General features: G+C 42.0%; 1 protein-coding gene across 7 annotated transcripts in view; it reads right to left on the bottom strand.

Annotated features, from left to right (window-relative positions):
• The window catches only part of LOC109029870 (latrophilin Cirl), a 648,752-nt gene that overhangs the window by 33,755 nt on the left and 597,721 nt on the right, over positions 1 to 17,276 (bottom strand). Inside the window, exon 6 of one of the 7 annotated variants that reach the window (XM_072305246.1) lies at positions 10,185 to 10,291. The exons of the other annotated variants lie outside the window; for them this stretch is intronic. Within the exon in view, the coding sequence (XP_072161347.1) occupies positions 10,185 to 10,291 (107 nt within the window). The remainder of the gene's footprint in view (positions 1 to 10,184; positions 10,292 to 17,276) is intronic. 7 annotated transcript variants of the gene reach the window in all.

The raw sequence follows: 17,276 nt of genomic DNA, 5'->3' as shown, positions 1-17,276 counted from the left end.
AAAATTTTCGGAAAAAATCGAGGAAATATATCAGGGTGTCTATACTAAAACAAGCTGGTCAAAAATAAGTACTTTTCCAGTACTTTTTCAGTACATTCTCAAGAAATTCAGTACCTCCTCCAACAGAAAAAATCCGTACTTTTTCAGTACCTCCATTTGACGAAATTAGAACATTCTCAAAAATTTAAAATTGCGGAAAAAATGACAAAAATGTTTAAAAAATCCGGACTTTTTGGCGGAATTTCCGCACTTTTCAGTACTTCCGGACCGCCCTTAAAAAATCAGTCCTATTTCCGGACTTTCCGGACTTGTAGACACCCTACGTCGATAAAACTATAATTTTCGAGTGATATGAAACCTGGTTATTCGCATTACACAACCACATCATTCGTTCTGTTCAAACGAACTATTCGTGTAGGGTAGTCCTTTGAGGGGCCTGAATCCTGAAAGCTCCATGACCTAACCTCAAAATTACCGACATGCCCGTGCTCTCCCTATCGATCGATGAAAATAATAGAAGGTACCAACACATCCACACAAAAAAAGAAACCCGGCTAGGGTAATTCTATCAATTCGCGTTTGAGTGGCGGAGTTCCCGGCGATAAATTGCCAGTAATTAGCGTTCCTCCGGCGGACTCAGCTTTTTCCCCGGCGCGCGGTAATCTCTCGCGCCCGACGCCTTTTTCGCGAGGAAATCCTCTTACCTCCAAGTTTAATGGACAGTCCGGGGCCCCCCCAGCCCCCCCCCCCCTTCCGGGTGCCCGTCCCTTTGACTCGGAGGACGGCGTAAATTATAGAATGAGCATATATCGCTGGATGTGCGTAGCAACTTACCGGCCGACGACTATGGAGCTCTCCGTAACCGATAAGCGCTATTAGCCCCCCCCCCCCCCCCCGTGAAAGGAAGGGAGGCGGAAGGGGGTCAAGTCGAGGGGGGGCGGGGGGAGTCAAAGTCACCGTGAAGGAAAAGCGAGGTGAATAATTTGTGATTGCCCGGCCGGGGCTAAAAGCTGCGTCGCTTATAAGGCTTAACGTCAAAATCGGGGAACAGGTTCTATGCCGTGCTCAGGAAGAACGCCGTATGAGCCTTCAGAGGTTGCCAAATTTGCTTCGGTAAAATGTGACTTTTCAAGGGAATCCGTGAATATTTTTCTTCAAAACTGACCGAGAATTTCCTTTGCTGCACTGGAAAAAAACTCTTAAAAATGTCGACAAGAAAAAATACTCTTGATTCAATCGGATTTTTGCTTAAATCAAGAACCGAGCCTCTTAATTTGAGCGAATTTCCTTTTGATTTATGCTTAAATCTGATTGAATCAAGAGTATTTTTTCTTGTCAATGTTTTCAAGAGTCTGGACTCTTAGATCCAATGTGTTTTTTTTCCCAGGGTGTCAGATCAGAATTACCGGAAAATTTTGTGGGGAAATATACATTGCTTTCCTGGAGATTAAACATTTTATCGGAGGAAATTTGGCAACTCTTTGATGTTAATACGGGGGTTTTCCTAGAGCAGAGACTCTTCTGTGCTATGGAAGAACGCCGTATGATCATTCAGACATGGACGAATTCCATTTGCTTTGATGGAGAAGGGATTTCAAGTAAAACCTATGACTAGTTTTCCTTCATATTATTTGAAGATTTTATTCGCGATTCAATCTAAATTGTCTAAAAATTCGAAGGAAGAGTACTTAAGGCTTTTCTCGAAAGAAAATTTATCGGGGGCGATTTGGCAACGCTTGAAGGTTCATACGACATTTTTCCTCAGCACGGCAATTCTGTCCCTTCTCGCTTCGGATATTTTCGCGCGTGCGCAGAGCGCGCACGCCTTAGGGGTAACGCGTCGAAATTGGCAGGATCGATTATTTTAACCATCGATTATTTTAACGATCGATTACGCGGTGAGGAGTGATCGGAGTCGATGTGCGATTTTCGATAATTTCCGATGTTTCTCACGGCGATTGGGATTCGATCGAGCTGGGCCGCATCTCACGATTGAGTAGAATGCATGGGTTTCTACTGGATTGCTGAGGCAGGGTTCGACTCCGAGAAATGTTCTCTCCGGAATGATTCTCAAAACAGTCGAGCTATGCATTTTTTAGCTGCATCTTTCAGAGAGACAAATCTATCCGAGAAGGGCTCATCTTTCAAAGCGTTGGTGTCAGTAATATGCCTGTATATATTTCCATTATTCTTGCATATGTCACACCTCGGGAAAATGACAATTTTCCTGTCATAGCCTACCTTACGAAACTTTTCGAAGAACAAACCCTGGCACATTTTGCTCACACATGTTCCAACATCAATTTCACTCGCATGATAAACTATAGAAAGTTAGGCTAGGAAAAGGTCAGCTCGAGTTTTAGGGGATTTACGGAGGGGGAGGGGGGTGGCAAGGGGTTGAGTTTTACTTCAATTTATGACGCATGGGTTTGGGTTCCGGTGAAGTTTCAGCAAAGGTCAGTTCGGTGATTACGATGTTTGCTCAAATCTCCTAGCTCAGGGTTGGCAGGTTTAGCTCATAATAGTGGCAAGTGAATATACTTATTTGGCGTGAACCAGTGGCGTGGCGTGCTTTGCGATACATCGATTGATCTGCCATTTAAACCTATGGAAAAGGATCGATAAACAGGGTGTTCGCGACGAACACACGAATACCTCGATATTCTATTCTTTACCACAGTTTTAAATGGGCAAATATCGATAATCGATAATTCACGCCTCGCCACCAGCGTGGCGTGGATTCTACCAACTAATGGTGATTTTCACAGGTGAGGACCTGAATTTATGGAAGATAGAAAACTTAAAGCTACTTGACGACTTATATTTTGGGAACGAAGTGACCACGTCACAACTTTTCTTCCCGTCTCCCGATAAATTAATCATCACCGCGAAACGGCAACGCTACGGATGTTGGAGGTTTTCGAAGGGAGAGTGGCTTTTAACAGAGCATTAACAAGATTTATTCGGGGTTTCGGAACTCTCAGCCAAGGAGGGGGAAGGGGGAGGGGGGAGGAGGTAATCAACCGCTCCCTTGTTCATAATGGACCCGATCGCTGGCCTTGTCTGTTGGTCTGTCGCCTGTGTCGACAAAAATACTTCCTCGAGGTTCTATTGCCTCGAAAGCTCCAGGCGCCAATACACTTAAAAAGAAAAACTGTGCTTAAAAAAAAAAAATAATAAAAAAAAAGGTGCACATTGTTCTGAATCTCGAGACCGAGTTGTGGATTTGCCCTGAAAATTGTTGGGGAGAGGATTATTATTTTTTTTTTTTAGATTTTTCAGTTTTTTTCATATTTTCAATTCTTAAGGAATAATGAAACTTTGGCACACATACTAGAATTAACAAAAAATTCCACAAAATTTTAATCAGCGCGTTGCGTTGACCTTTTTGAGAAAACTCAGCGCATTGCAGAAAATTTCGGGGGCCTAGAACAATTTGCACCCTTCAAAACTCTTGGTTTTTCGAGCTTGTTTAATTACACTGAAATTCCTGGGTTTTTGCAACGATGAGGCCAAAAACGACACATTAGGAGAGAAGAGTGAAACATTTTTTTTTACCTTCAAACTCCTTGTTTATTTATACACAGGGGTTTACAGAACTGAATTTCTTCAGTTTTCAGTTTTTTGGGGCATGATTATTTTTCCCTAAAAATTATTTGCAGTAACTACTACCGGAAAATATCCATTAAAATTGAAAAAAACATTATGTTTTTGCTGAGAGAAAAAGACTTAAGGTTCTGCGACAAAATTCCCTGACTTTTCTCTGAATTTCAGGGTTCACTGGAAAAAAAACATTGGATCTGGAGTCCAGACCCTTGAAAACATCGACAAAAAAAAGGACTCTTGATTCAATCAGATTTAAGCTTAAATCAAAAGGAAATCCGCTCAAATTAAGAGGCTTGGCTCTTGATTTAAGCAAAAATCCGATTGAATCAAGATAATTTTTTCTTGCCGATGTTTTTGAGAGTCTGGACTCTAGATCCAATGTTTTTTTTTTTCCTCCCAGTGTTGGGGAAAGTTCCCAACGTCTCGAGAACTTGTCACCCTGAATAAAACGAATTCGAAGAGACTACCATCAACGTAATTGGTACTTGTCTCGCTAAGAGGAGCAAAGTTGTACCGTTGTATATAAATATGGAAAAAATCCAACACTGACCAAAGACCCGTCTGAAAGGATCGGAGCGCGCTGTCGCCAAGTCACGAAAGCGCGCAACGGGAGCTTCCCTCGAGCCCCTTCATTTCTGGCGGCGGCAACCTTGGCTACTCGCTCGAGCGCGCCGGGAAACTTTCGGCAATAAATGTTCTCGTGCGATTAAACACCAGGACGGGCGCGCGTTATTGGTGCATTTCGGCCCTTTTTACGCCGCGTCGCGTCCGTTTTTGTGCTCGCCCGAGAGGGACGCCCCAGGGTTGCCGCATCGTGCACAAATTGTCGTTTTAAATTGGTGATAACTGCCGTGCTGCGGTGCTGAGGAGAAACGCCGTATGGACCTTCAGGCGTTGCTGAATTTCCTTTGATAAAAAACCAACTTCCTGGTAAATTTAAGCATATTTTCCTTTGGATTTTTCGGATAGTTTTCAGGGTTGCCACAGAATTTGGAAAATGAAATTTCCTGACATTTTTCTGATTTCCCTGACACATTTTGGTGAAATTCCCTAACAGTTAAAAGTATGACAGATGGTTAAGAGGACATAATTGAAAATAATTTTGTGGCAAAATTTTGTTGTTCGAAATCTTAAACCCATTCAAGAAAGCAAATATAGGTGATTTAACAAATTTTTCCTGACATTTTCGTCACTTTCCCTAACATTCCCCGGTTTTCCCTGACTTTTTAAAATTCCCTGACATTTCCCGGTACTTCCTGACTATGGCAACCCTGAATTTTGTGCGCAATTTCACCTAAAGTTTCTGAAAATTTTAAGGGAAGATATTCATAACTTTAACATTTTAGCGAACGAGATTTGACAACTCTCGAAAGTTCATACGGCGTTTTTCCTCGATACAGCAGATAATAGGTGATTTTTGGAGCGGTTTGGCAAGGGTGCGCGGACTTGGGCTCCAATTACCCAAGTTAGGACCCGTTTACACGGTCGTTTATACCGGCGCGACTGATAAAAGATGGTCGACCGATAGGAATGAAAATCGCGGCCCCGCGGACTCCTCGAAACTTATTCTTTTTATGGACTCAGTTTTATACTTACTTCCCTGAATATATTCGCCTCGCCAAAGGGAAGGGACTGCGGAGTGCGGATGCAGCACAAAGACTCGATTGAGAAGTAGATATTGCCGAATTACAATGTTGCAATTCTTTTCAATTTTTTAAAAAAAGAAATTCATGATTTGTCATGGATAAAACTGCGTTGGGAAAGTTTAGGTATAAGCAATCCGAATTTTCCTGACTTTCCAAGTTTCCCAGACCGCCGGTATACAGAATTTTATTTTCTTAACAAGAAAACCAACGGGTTTCTTGGAATTTCCTATGAATCTTCTTCGGTGATTCAAATATATTTCCAGAAAATTTTAGAGTCATATATTTCGTTCGATAATGACATATTATGTTTTATCTGGAAAATGAAAATGGAAATATCGGGAGAAATTAGGCCAATAGAGAATTTGCACGCAAAATTTTCATTGCTTCATCTGAAAATGCCCAAAGAACTGATTTTGCAGTATTTTTTATAATTTTTTTCTGCAATGGGAATAAGTATAAAAATGGATTTAAAAGTGAGAAACTGCACCGCCTAGTGAAATCATCTGGCGGCATTTCCCATTTAAACGCATGTACTTTAGCAGATTAGATAATTTTGTCATATCTCCTCCAATAATTGTTCAATTTATGAACTAAGGGTATCCTAATGTTCAGCTCACTTGGTAGCGTCCACTTAAACACAAAATTCATCAAATTTCAGACACTTGCAAATTCTCCATTGCCATAAGAGGTCCACATGTTCATACCTACGACAGATTCATATGAAAATTTTAAGGAATCTGCTTCGTAGCTATGCAAAAGATTCATTTTGCACAAAAAATCCGCACATTCATTATCATGTAAAAAATTAAATTGCCAAATTAAATTTGGCAAAATCTGATTTTGTTGTTTGTTTCTTTCTGTATGACGCGGTCCATTTCGTCCTAGCATCGCAGAGCAGCTCATCCAAGCGCAGAAAGTCACGCGTATTTCAAGAGCAAACAAATAAACGACGATTTAAAAAAAGGGGGCCGATTTTTTAGGTAATGGTGTGAAAATGGAGTCCTGCGGTGCACGGACAGGCTTCACGAAATTAATCAAACTCCGGTTCAAAGTCTATTCTCATCGCTTCACCGACGAAACAGCGTAAATCGACAATCGGAAACGGTCCTGTTGTCCGTGCAAAGTCATGCTTTTCCAGGCTCCTGTCAAAATAAAATTGGGCTTTTCGGTCGGCCGAGGGACGTTTTGAGGGACGGACCGCAGACAGGAACGTGGTTGACGGACTGCCGGAAGTGCAGGGACCGGAAAACGACGGGACGATCTCGAAACCGGAAACGCTATTTCACGCTCGTCCCGGGTCGCTATCAGTTGCCAGATTTTTCTGAAAATTAACACAATTCCATATAGCTCTAGGTAAAAAGTGCTGATTTTCGACACAATTTGGCAACCATGCTCGCTATGAAGAGGAGACTTCGACGGTAAAAGGCATTCAACGAGGGTGGATCTCTCGATCGCTTTTGAGGCGAAGATCAAAAGCTGAGGATGAATTTTTTGAGCTCGATTTGTACAAAAAATAAACGGAAATCGAAATATCACTGGAGGAAAAGTCTCTTGGATCCGGAGTCCAGACTCTTAAACAATTGACGAGAAAAAACAAGAGTACTTTTGCCCTTAGGAAATTTATTAGTTTCTTCCTTTAATTTATGCTTCGCGCCATCGCGCCTTCCATTTTGAAGATGCAACACGGATATCCATCGAGTACGAATAGTTGTATCTCTGCGCCGTCATCAATGCGCGACATTTCTCTTGCTCTATTTTCATGTTGTGTTCGTTTCGTGTGTTTTATTTACGGTGTTGCTTTATGGGCTACACTGGAAAAAAGCCTCTTAGATCCGGAGTCCAGGCTTTTAAAAAATTGACGAGAAAAAACCAGAGTATTTTTTTCCTTAGGAAATTTATTAGTTTCTTTCTTTATTTTTATGCTTCGCGCCATCACGCCTTCAATTTTGAAGATGCAACACGGATATCCATCGAGCACGAATAGTTGTATCTCTGCGCCGTCATCAATGAGCGACCTTCCCCTTCCTTGCCTTTTTCATGTTGTGTTCGTTTCGTATGTTTTATTTACGGTGTTGCTTTAAGGGCTACACTGAAAAGAAAGTCTCTTGGATCCGGAGTCCAGACTCTTAAAAAATTGACGAGAAAAGACAAGAGTATTTTTTCCCTTAGGAAATTTATTGGTTTCTTTCTTTCTTTTTTCCATTCAAGCTTCGAACCATCGCTCCTTCAATTTTACGGATGCAACACGGATATCCATCAAGCACGAATAGTTGTATCTCTGCGCCGTCATCAATGCGCGACATTTCTCTCGCTCTATTTTCATGTTGCATTCGTTCTGTTCGTCTCATTTGTAGTGATGCTGTAGGGGCTGTGGAAATAAAGTCTCTTGGATCCATAGTCCAGACTCTTAAATAATATGATAAGAAAAAATACTCTTGATTCGATCGGATTTTTGCTTGAATCAAAAGGAAATCTGCTTAAATTAAGAGGCTCGGCTCTCGATTCAAGCGAAAATCCGATCGAATGTTTCTTCGTCTGGAAAACTAAAACAATGTGACCGTTTACGGGATAAAGAAACTTAAATCCGGAAGAATCAAAATTGGAGCGATATTGATCTCACTCGTCTTAAAACCCTCTGATTAAACCAAAAATTCGTGCGTTTTGTTGGCTTTGAATGAATTAAGGCAATACAAGATTGTTATTTGGGGCCCAAGATTATTCTCCGGATCTAGATATCCTCTTAATACGGCGCTTCAGCTGAGAACAGCAGCTTACCGGTTCGATTATTTCGCTAAAACGGCCCGAAACGGCAACTGGCGGCCGACAACCCCACCTCATTTCCATGTCTGCGTTTCGTCTCAACACTCACCGTCACCGACCAACTTTCCGCACTCGCGTCTCGTAATTTATGTCCGAAATTACAGCGTCAAAAACGTCAAAACGTGCCGCCCCCCCCCCCCCCCCCAACAGCCGGTCAAGCCCCAATTTACGGATCTCCTGTCTTTGTTCGTTTCCCCCATTGTTTTCGTTGCCGAGCGCAGTTAGGCTCATCCGCTGGTCGGTGCACCCCCCCCCCCCCCGCTCTCCCCTTACTCATCATTGTGTGTGTTCAAATTTCGCGAAAAAGAAAGAAGTGCTCGTTCTAGAGGTTTACTAGGCTGAAATTAATCATTTTTGCGGCTACTGACAAGAAGCAACCTCTATGAGCCCGCTGTATATGAATTTTTGAAATATGACTAAGGGATCGGCTTTTTTTGAGGGCGCGAGGCGTTCTCTGCGGTTTAGGTCGCTTAGCGGTACATGGAGGGACCCCCTTAGGTAATCTACTTGACCAAAATTGAAAGAAACTAAAGAATTCCCTGATATAAGGCAAGATTTCTAGGTTTTCACGTTCTTGTAGACATTCCTGATTTTTCCAGGTTTTCCTGGCTGGCTGTCGCTACCCTAACCCTACTCCTTCCTTCATCACCATCGCAACCACCCGCTTCCACCAATAGGGTTGCTCCATTTTCCATTTGTCTTCTTTATCCATAGCTTTGTCCACGTAGATTTCAAAAATAAGCCGGGAGGATTCCAAGCTCCAAAGTAGGGGTAATATTCTGCCATGCTAAGGAAGAACGTCATATCAACATTCGAGCTAGAGTTGCCAAATTTCCATTGATAAAACATGTATTTGTGACAACATTTATGCATACTTTTCCTTAAAATTTTCGGATATTTTAGATTAAATTGCGTACAAAATTGTGTGAAATTTTTGGAAAAAAATATTCCCAATTTTCCCAGTAAATTCGGTTTTTACTGAAGGAAAATTGGCAACGCCTGAAGGCTCATACGTTGTTCTTCCTTATCACGGCAGGAATGGGTAATATTAGTCGGCATGGCAACGCGGCGGTCACGTCGCGGTCCCGACTGGAATGTCACATCCACAATCCGAGTGCACTCGCACGGCCGACCCGGGACTTGCATCCTGCACTCGTCTTGTGATTCTAGTTCTAACCGCCCCTCCCCCTTCCCCCGTCGAACGGACGCTGGATGCTGGGTCCTTGTTGACAACCTAAATGAACCCGCGACTTGTAATATGTACTCCAAGCCGCTTTTAAAAGCCGACGCGACGCAGATTCTAAAAAATCCTTGCTTTTTCCTAACCTTTCCTCTTGCCTCACACGCATTTTTAACTGTATTTGGATTAAGAAATTGGAAAGATGGAATGACAAAACAATGAATCGACTGATATTCTGTCTTTAAAATTCATTACTTTTTCCTTGTTTTCCCGAAAATTCCTTTTTTCTTTGGCGATTCTCCAAAATCCTTGCTTTTTCCTGACCTTTCCTCTTACCTCACACGCATTTTTAACTGTATTTGGATTAGGGAATGGGAATGATGGAATGACAAAGGAATGAAAAACATGAAGAATCGAACCACGAACTTGATAAATGGATTGTGTTTGGAAATTGCATAGTGCATACCCCCAAGGCTACGTTCACGTTCCAGAGTTAATCACAGAAATCTCGATTTTCCGTACGTTTCCGCAGAAAATCCGTACCTTATCCGTGTACTTCCGTACCAAGCTTCCGAAATCCATGCTTTTTCACGTATACCCGTACTTTTTCCGTACAGTAGATACCCTGCCTTTTTTATAAACAATTAATCATTTTCCTTTAAAAAATTCGCGTTTCATAAGACGAGATTCGGCAACGTCCGATTATCCACACGTCGTTTTTCCTCAGTACAGCAGAAATGACGTCATCCAATGACGCACACATCGCCAAATTTAACCGGTCAGCGGTCACCTCCTGCGCCCGCGTCCTCTTAATAACCTGAAACAGAGCCCATCAAAAAAGGGCCATCCTCCGTTCGAATTGCGGAGTGCATAAATCAAGATCGGACATAAATCTCACTACACCACAAATTAAAACGGGGGTCGGGGCTTACCTGGGACGCATTGGTAGTGAGCCTCGAGGTACTTGTGGGTGCCGGGGCAGGGATCCGCGAAGAGACTCGTTGAGGCCTGGATGCTACAGTTCCGCTGCTGACTGCACCTGTTCGCAAAATCAACCGCATCAGCATTGAGGCTCTTCGCACACGGAGAGCCTCGCCACATAACCGCCAAACACCCCCCCCCCCCCCCAAAATTGAACAAAATAACGCGAAAATTGTCGAAATGTTTGCTTGTGTGTGTGTGAAATGCGCGATATTACACTACGTGGTACTGAACGCGAACTGCACGGCAACGTGCTGCGGGAAAAATTTTAGTTTATTTTACTTACCGTGCGTTGAAGTCTCCTTGTCATTCCGTCGTCTGGGAGAGCTGAGGAATGGAATAAGCAGTGGCGTGGCATGTTTTGCGATACATCGATTGATCTGTCATTTGAACCGCGTTAAGTAGACAGGAACCAAGCCAAATCAATTTAACTGAGCGATTCAATTTTTTACAAGAGAACTTTTATGCGGATTCCTTCGAAATTTTTGAGGAATTTGCTTCGTACTATTTGTATGCAGAAAATTCACTGACATTTGCAGGAAAATCCGCACAACCGTTGTTATGTAAAAAATTGAATTGCCCGATTGAATTTGGCAATATCTGACGTGGCTTGGTTCCTTTTTGCTAAACGCTGCCCATTTAAGCTTATGGAATAGGATCGATGTACAGGGTGCCGCAACGAACACTTGAGTAATTGGACGTATTTCTGTCAAACGGAACTAAGCGCCAATTTGAGTTCCTTTTGAGGAATTTAGAATGCCGGATAGCGCGTTCTGTCAAACGGAACTAAGCGCCATGGAAAAGCATTGCGAGTAAAGGACGAAATGAGCCCGACGCCCGGTTCCGCCGCCAATCCAAGCCTCCCTCTACCTTCCTCCACATCTGGCGCTTAGTTCCGTTTGACAGAAATACGTCCAATTGATTCTATACCATATAGCTTCAAGTGGGGAAAAGATCGATGGTCGATAATTCATGCCTCGCCACTGGGAATTAGCCAAAATAAAGAGGAGCAAATAGAATAAAATCAGGAGGAAGTGTTTGCATTTCGGGCCTCTGGGAAAGAGATCGATGATATAAGTGGGTGGAAACAATTATTTTATTCCAAATGTATTGCTGGACGAAGATGAGAGTCAATTCAGATAATGTTTTTCAGATTAACCGAGGCTATCGACGCTGAGGGTCTTGTAAACATTTTATTTGCGACTGAGCTGATCGCCCGACCTCTTCACCGAGCAATAAGCGACCCGCGAGAAGTAAGCTCCAACTTGAAGAGCTTTCAGCGGGAGATGCACAAGCGATAACCCCCGTGGGGACGAGCTTTGAGCTTTCGTGACACTCGGCTAATTGCTCGCCGTTGGCCGATTCCGATTGTGCTTTCGCTCGGTTATCGTTGATTGCGGGAACAATGCTGCCGACGCTCAGGAAGAACGCCGTATGAGCCTTCAAGCGTTGCCAAATTTCCTTGCATAAAACACTAATTTCCACTGATAAAAACTCTCGGTGTATTTACTAAGAAAGGTAAAATTACATGAATTCCAGGTTCTGATTTGTTCCCGTATTTTCTTGGTCACAATTACCATTCATGGAATTAGGTACATTTCACAAGATTCGCTAAAGATTATTGAACTTTCTCGGTAATTTTCTGGACCTTGGTAAAACGCAATATTTTTATCGACTGTGGTAGAATACGAGATAAAATGGCAAAGTTACGGGAATTCATTACCAATAAAGTGGTATTCTTACCTGAAAAAAAAAAACAGTAAAAATACCAGTTTTAGGTAAGTTTACCAGTCTGTCTTGGTACAATTCCACATTGGCAAAAAAAGTGAGATAGTAAAGGTACCAACGGACCTTGGTAAAAACGCCGAGAATTTTTTTTCAGTGCCTGGTAAACTTATGAATATTTTCCTTCCAACTTTTCAGATCGTTTTCTTCGTAATTTAATCTAAAATATCTGAACATTCGAAAGATAAATGAGCATGAATGTCGTCGAAAATACATGATTAATTTCAGGAAATTTGGCAACTCTCGAAGGTTCATACAGCGTTTTTTCCTTAGCATGGTAGAATGCGGGGGCCTCGCCGTTGAGCAACTGTCGCCATTCGATGCTTATCGCCCCGCGCCGGCCGTTGCCCAACGACATGTCAACGCTCAACGCTCACCGAGCGGTCCACGCTCGTCCGTGTACCCGCGGCCATTTCACCATTCACCGTACATATTCGCGAAATCCTTTTGTTTTTTTCTCAAGGAAAAGCCGTGTTCGCCCATTGCAGCGTTGCAATCTAGCGATGAATGATGAAATTTCGATTATTTTCAGGGGCTGTGTTCGCAATCCGCAACAATTTCGTGGTTGTCCGCACGAAAGATCGAAGCTTCATTCCAAGGTTGAAAAATTTACTCAAAACATTAATTTTTTTTCACACAAAAAGTTTCTGAGCAATTTCCGTACGAAATTTTTCTGATTTTTGCATATTATCTGAGGAATGATCGGTGAAATTTTCAGTTAGAAATGCCCAAGATTCTCCCGGTAAAAATGCAAAATATGAGAGGAAATTGATTTTTTACCGAGAGAATCATGAGAATTTAAACCGAGAAATTTCACTGATTTTTTCTTTGATCAGACGTGTCGGAAAAATTCTGGAAAAAATTAATCAGGTATAGATTTATACAGAATTGAATGGTTTGAATTTATGTGGAAACCTTGAAATAGAGTTCCTCACATTTCTATGCCCGGGAAAACACGAATCATCCGAGAATTCGATGAGAAACTTAGAAACTTTGGTTCATAAGTTTTCCCCCCATAATTCAAAATTAAGATATCTCCCTTTCGAGGTGTTTCATGGCATACTGAGCCCATTGCTGATGTTTTAAACAAATGCATGAAACCACTTAATAAAGTTCAATGGAATTTTGCTTCGCAAATACAAAAATACAAAAAAAAAAAAAAAAAAAAAAAAATTTTACCCACACGACCAAGAGCTATTTCCGGGACACGCTGCCCGACAAATAATTTTTCCGAGCGGAGCGCGGGCTCCCGGAAAAACTTGGAGCGGCATCCGGGTGACCCATTTCCGAGCGACACCCCGGAAAACGGAACGCAAGGGCGGGAAAGAGCCCTTCCGATGAATGGGCAAAGGTCACTACGGAATAGCGCCCGCCCCTTGCCGCCCTCCCCGCGGCCACGACATCAAAGGGCGCTAAATGTCCTAGATGCACCTTTGCATGCACCGGCCGCGGCGGGGCGGGCATTTATCAAAAGTTCACCGCTGCCAACTTAACGATTATTTCACACCGACGCTGTCGCGCCACGAAAGAACGCCGTATCAGCTTGTAAACGTTGCCAAATTTCTTCAGATAAAATGAAAAATTCCACGGAAATTTGTGGTCATTCCTCCGCGTGACAATTTTAAACCCAATCAGCTTTTAACCACCCGAATATTTCAAACAGAAAATATTAAGAACTCTGCTTATAAATACATATTATATGGGAGGGGATTTGGCAACCCTCAAAAGTTCATACGGCGTTTTCCCTTGGCACGGCAGGACAGGGAGGAAAAACACGGATTCCTCGGGTGATTTGACTGGTGTGGGTACCGGTGTTTAAGCGTAATTAATCCTTCCGACTCAAAAGCGAAAGAAAAAAACAGCGCAGGTTATTATTTTACCGTGAATTATTTCGAGCGATTTTTCTTTTTTTCGCCCGCGGGGTATTTATCTCGATAGCTCCGCAATTACCTTAATCCCGAGCCACAGTGGTGCCATCTATCGGCTGTTGCGGATTGAGTGCGACGGAAGGGGGGAGGGGGTGCCAGCTTACGAGTGGTGGGTACAGTGGCGTTGTTAGCTCCGATACGAGGAGTAAAGAGCGGTATTTTTTCCGGGCCTTTATTTCAGAGTTGAAACTTTTGATTATGTTTCACCCCTTTTTTCGCATCGGGGGGCGGGGGGAACCTTTTATGAATAATTTCTATTCTCTTTGTATCCACGCACTTTGAATTAGGCGATTACTTTGGTGGATCGAAACGGTGCACTAAACCACAAAACCGCGAGTGTGTGAGTTCTATTTTGTTCTTGATGCAGTCCAATTAGTGTCAGGTGATTATCGACTTTAGTTACTTAAAAACGTAAAGAGAAAATAATATAAAATGACTATCGTTGTTTACAGCGTTTTAGTGGTAAAAAATCCAATTTTTCAGGGTTCAGCCTTTTTATTAATATTTATTTTGTGTCTACACAGGGACTTTTCATGGATTTTGGCTGAAAATGGGGGAACACCAATCGAATTTGGGGGAAAGCTCGGAGCAATATGCTACCCCGCAAAGACAAAGGTTTGTCCAATAATTGACTTAGTTTTTGCAAAAGTTCACTCATTTTTGTTGGCGAACACTCATTTATAAATATTCTTGGCCATCTTGGTTTGAAAAAGGGAATCTGAAGATTAACAGTGACATTTTTCGTGTTGGGAGGTAGGCTGCCTTTTTGGGCCCTAAAAGCTCCATATTTCGACAATGTCCATACTCTCCCTACATATGTGCAGGGTGGCATGTAACGTAAGAGAGAGATGAAATAATTTAAAAATTCAGTAGAGTATTTCACGAAATGTCACGAGGATGTGAAATATTTCATATTTTTCAGGGGCTAGAGTATACAACCCACACTTAAACTCACAAAAATAGAAGAAAGTCACAATTTTAACATTTTGCGAAACGAGGAAAGGAACCGGTATTTTTCAATGTCTTTCATGAATGTCTAAATTTCATGAAACACTTCACTTGAAATTTCAAGATTTTATTATTCATGAGATTTTGTCACTATGTACCCTGCACTGGGAAAAAAAAACACATTGGATCTAGAGTCCAGACTCTTAAAAAACATCGACAAGAAAAAATACTCTTGATTCAATCAGATTTAAGCTTAAATCAAGAACCAAGCCTCTTAATTTAAGCGGATTTCCTTTTGATTGAAGCTTAAATCTGATTGAATCAAGAGTCCTTTTTCTTGTCAATGTTTACAAGAGTCTGGACTCTGGATCCAATGTGTTTTTTTCTTCCAGTGTGGATACGTGGTTTCTCACTTTAGCCATCGATTTATGATTACCGCGTGGGTTCCCGACTGATTACTTTAAAAAATTAGGAAACCAATTCTCGAACTTTTCACTTAAATTTCAGAAAATTTTGCAATGAACAACCCGAGATCCTCCTCTTCCGGGCGACACTGTGCGCCCGCGCTGCTCCTGAAATCCGACGGCTACTGCTCCCGGCCTATCATCCCCGTTCCCCGTTCGAACCGACCCGTTCCGCGTCCGAACCGCGTCTCGCGTTTGATTCATGCGTTTCATGAATGCAAATTGAAAGTGTAAATCATTACCTCGCGGCGCGGCCAGCGTTGTGTCACTGCGCGCCCGCCGCGCCGCGCCCACACGCGCCAATCGCGACGCACCATCGCCCCGAAAAACCCCCCGCCGCCCCCGAAAAACACCCATTTCCGAGGCGATCCGGCAACGCTGCCGCTAATAAATATATTAGCGGGCTGCGTGCAATTAGCGATAAGTCCTGCTTCGCGGTAATACCTGTTTGCTTTTAATTTAAACGGGGGGCTCCGGGCCAGAGCGCCTGGTTTTAAAAATCGATATTTTTTCTCGGCTGGCGTTACTTAAGAGCCGGGATATCGAAATACTTCGATTTATGGTCATGTTTTGCGTGCGTTAGACAGCCGACGAGACCTCTTCCGCAACTCAGGTCAATTACAGCAGGTTAGCGGAAATTGGAAAATTGAATTAAATTGACCTAAAATTGAAAAGTTGAATTAGAATTGGAAAATTTAATTAAAATTGAATTAGAATTGGAAAATTTAATTAAAATTGAATTCATCCTTTTATGTTTTGTCTTTCTAAAATAATACTAAAATTGAATGCAACTAAAGTTTTGTGAGATCATTCTTCAGAGAACGAAGAAATTTGACGGAAAATATTTAGGTTAATTTCCATTTAAAAATAAATCCAAGCGGAGAGTTGAACTAAAATTGAAAAATTGAATTAGAATTGAAAATGTAATTAAAGTTGAATTAGAATTGGAAAATTTAATTAAAATTGAATTCATCCTATTATGTTTTGTCTTTCTAAAATAGTACTGAAATTGAATGCAACTAAAGTTTTGTGAGATCGTTCTTCAGGAGAACGAAGACGTTTGACAGAAAATGTTTAGGTTGATTTCCATTTAAAAATAAAATCCAAGCGGAGAGTTGCAACGTCTTTACTGGGGATGCACATTTTTTAACTTCGACCATCGATACCAATTAATTAGCATTGCAGGAATTTTAAAATTCTAACTCATGATATTATTGACACACTAAGGATCTATAAGTTCAAAGTGATTTTAAAGAGGGTCATACGTTCCTTAGAGAAAATGATATGGAAAAGGACTCCAGGATTTACAGCATTCATAATCATCGAGAGAGGAAAGAGATGTCCGCCTACAATCAGAGTTTAAATATTCACATCCGTTCATCTTTAGAATATTGTCAACGTCTCATAGAAATGTTAGACGGATCCTGATTTCCCTCTCTCTACCTCCCTCCCCCAAGATAGAAGAACATATTAAAATTGTTTTTTTATGTGATGAACACATTCAAAATGAGGTTTTTAATGACTTAACATCAGGATGTCGGCATGGTTTTTATCCTGGAAATGTCCAGGTGTGACCAAATAATCAGACTTTAATGACCTGGAACAGCAGAGCGGACACGAGAGAGACTGTTGATGTCCTTATGTGTAAATGAGATGACACTTCAACACCCTCTATCATTGCTGGTCTTCATGTTTTCAGGAACGCTCAGCCGAGGCGAAGGGGCAAGCGCCCTTTCCTGTCTTGAAAAACATCGAGTTTAGCTCTCAAAAAACTATTAAGTTTGGAATTAAATGTTGCCGGCTTGCGCGTAAATCAAGGTGTTTTAGAAAATCGTAAATGCGTGACGCCTTAGTGTACGGTTCTGACCCGGTTCTATCCTACGAGAGACTGTGGCAAAGACAGGGTGAAAAATGAACT

Source organism: Bemisia tabaci, chromosome 10 (assembly GCF_918797505.1).
Source record: "Bemisia tabaci chromosome 10, PGI_BMITA_v3".
In the NCBI taxonomy this organism is placed as follows: domain Eukaryota; kingdom Metazoa; phylum Arthropoda; class Insecta; order Hemiptera; family Aleyrodidae; genus Bemisia; species Bemisia tabaci.
The sequence above is the reverse complement of the archived record's forward strand: the minus strand, read 5'-3'. Positions and strand labels throughout refer to the sequence as shown.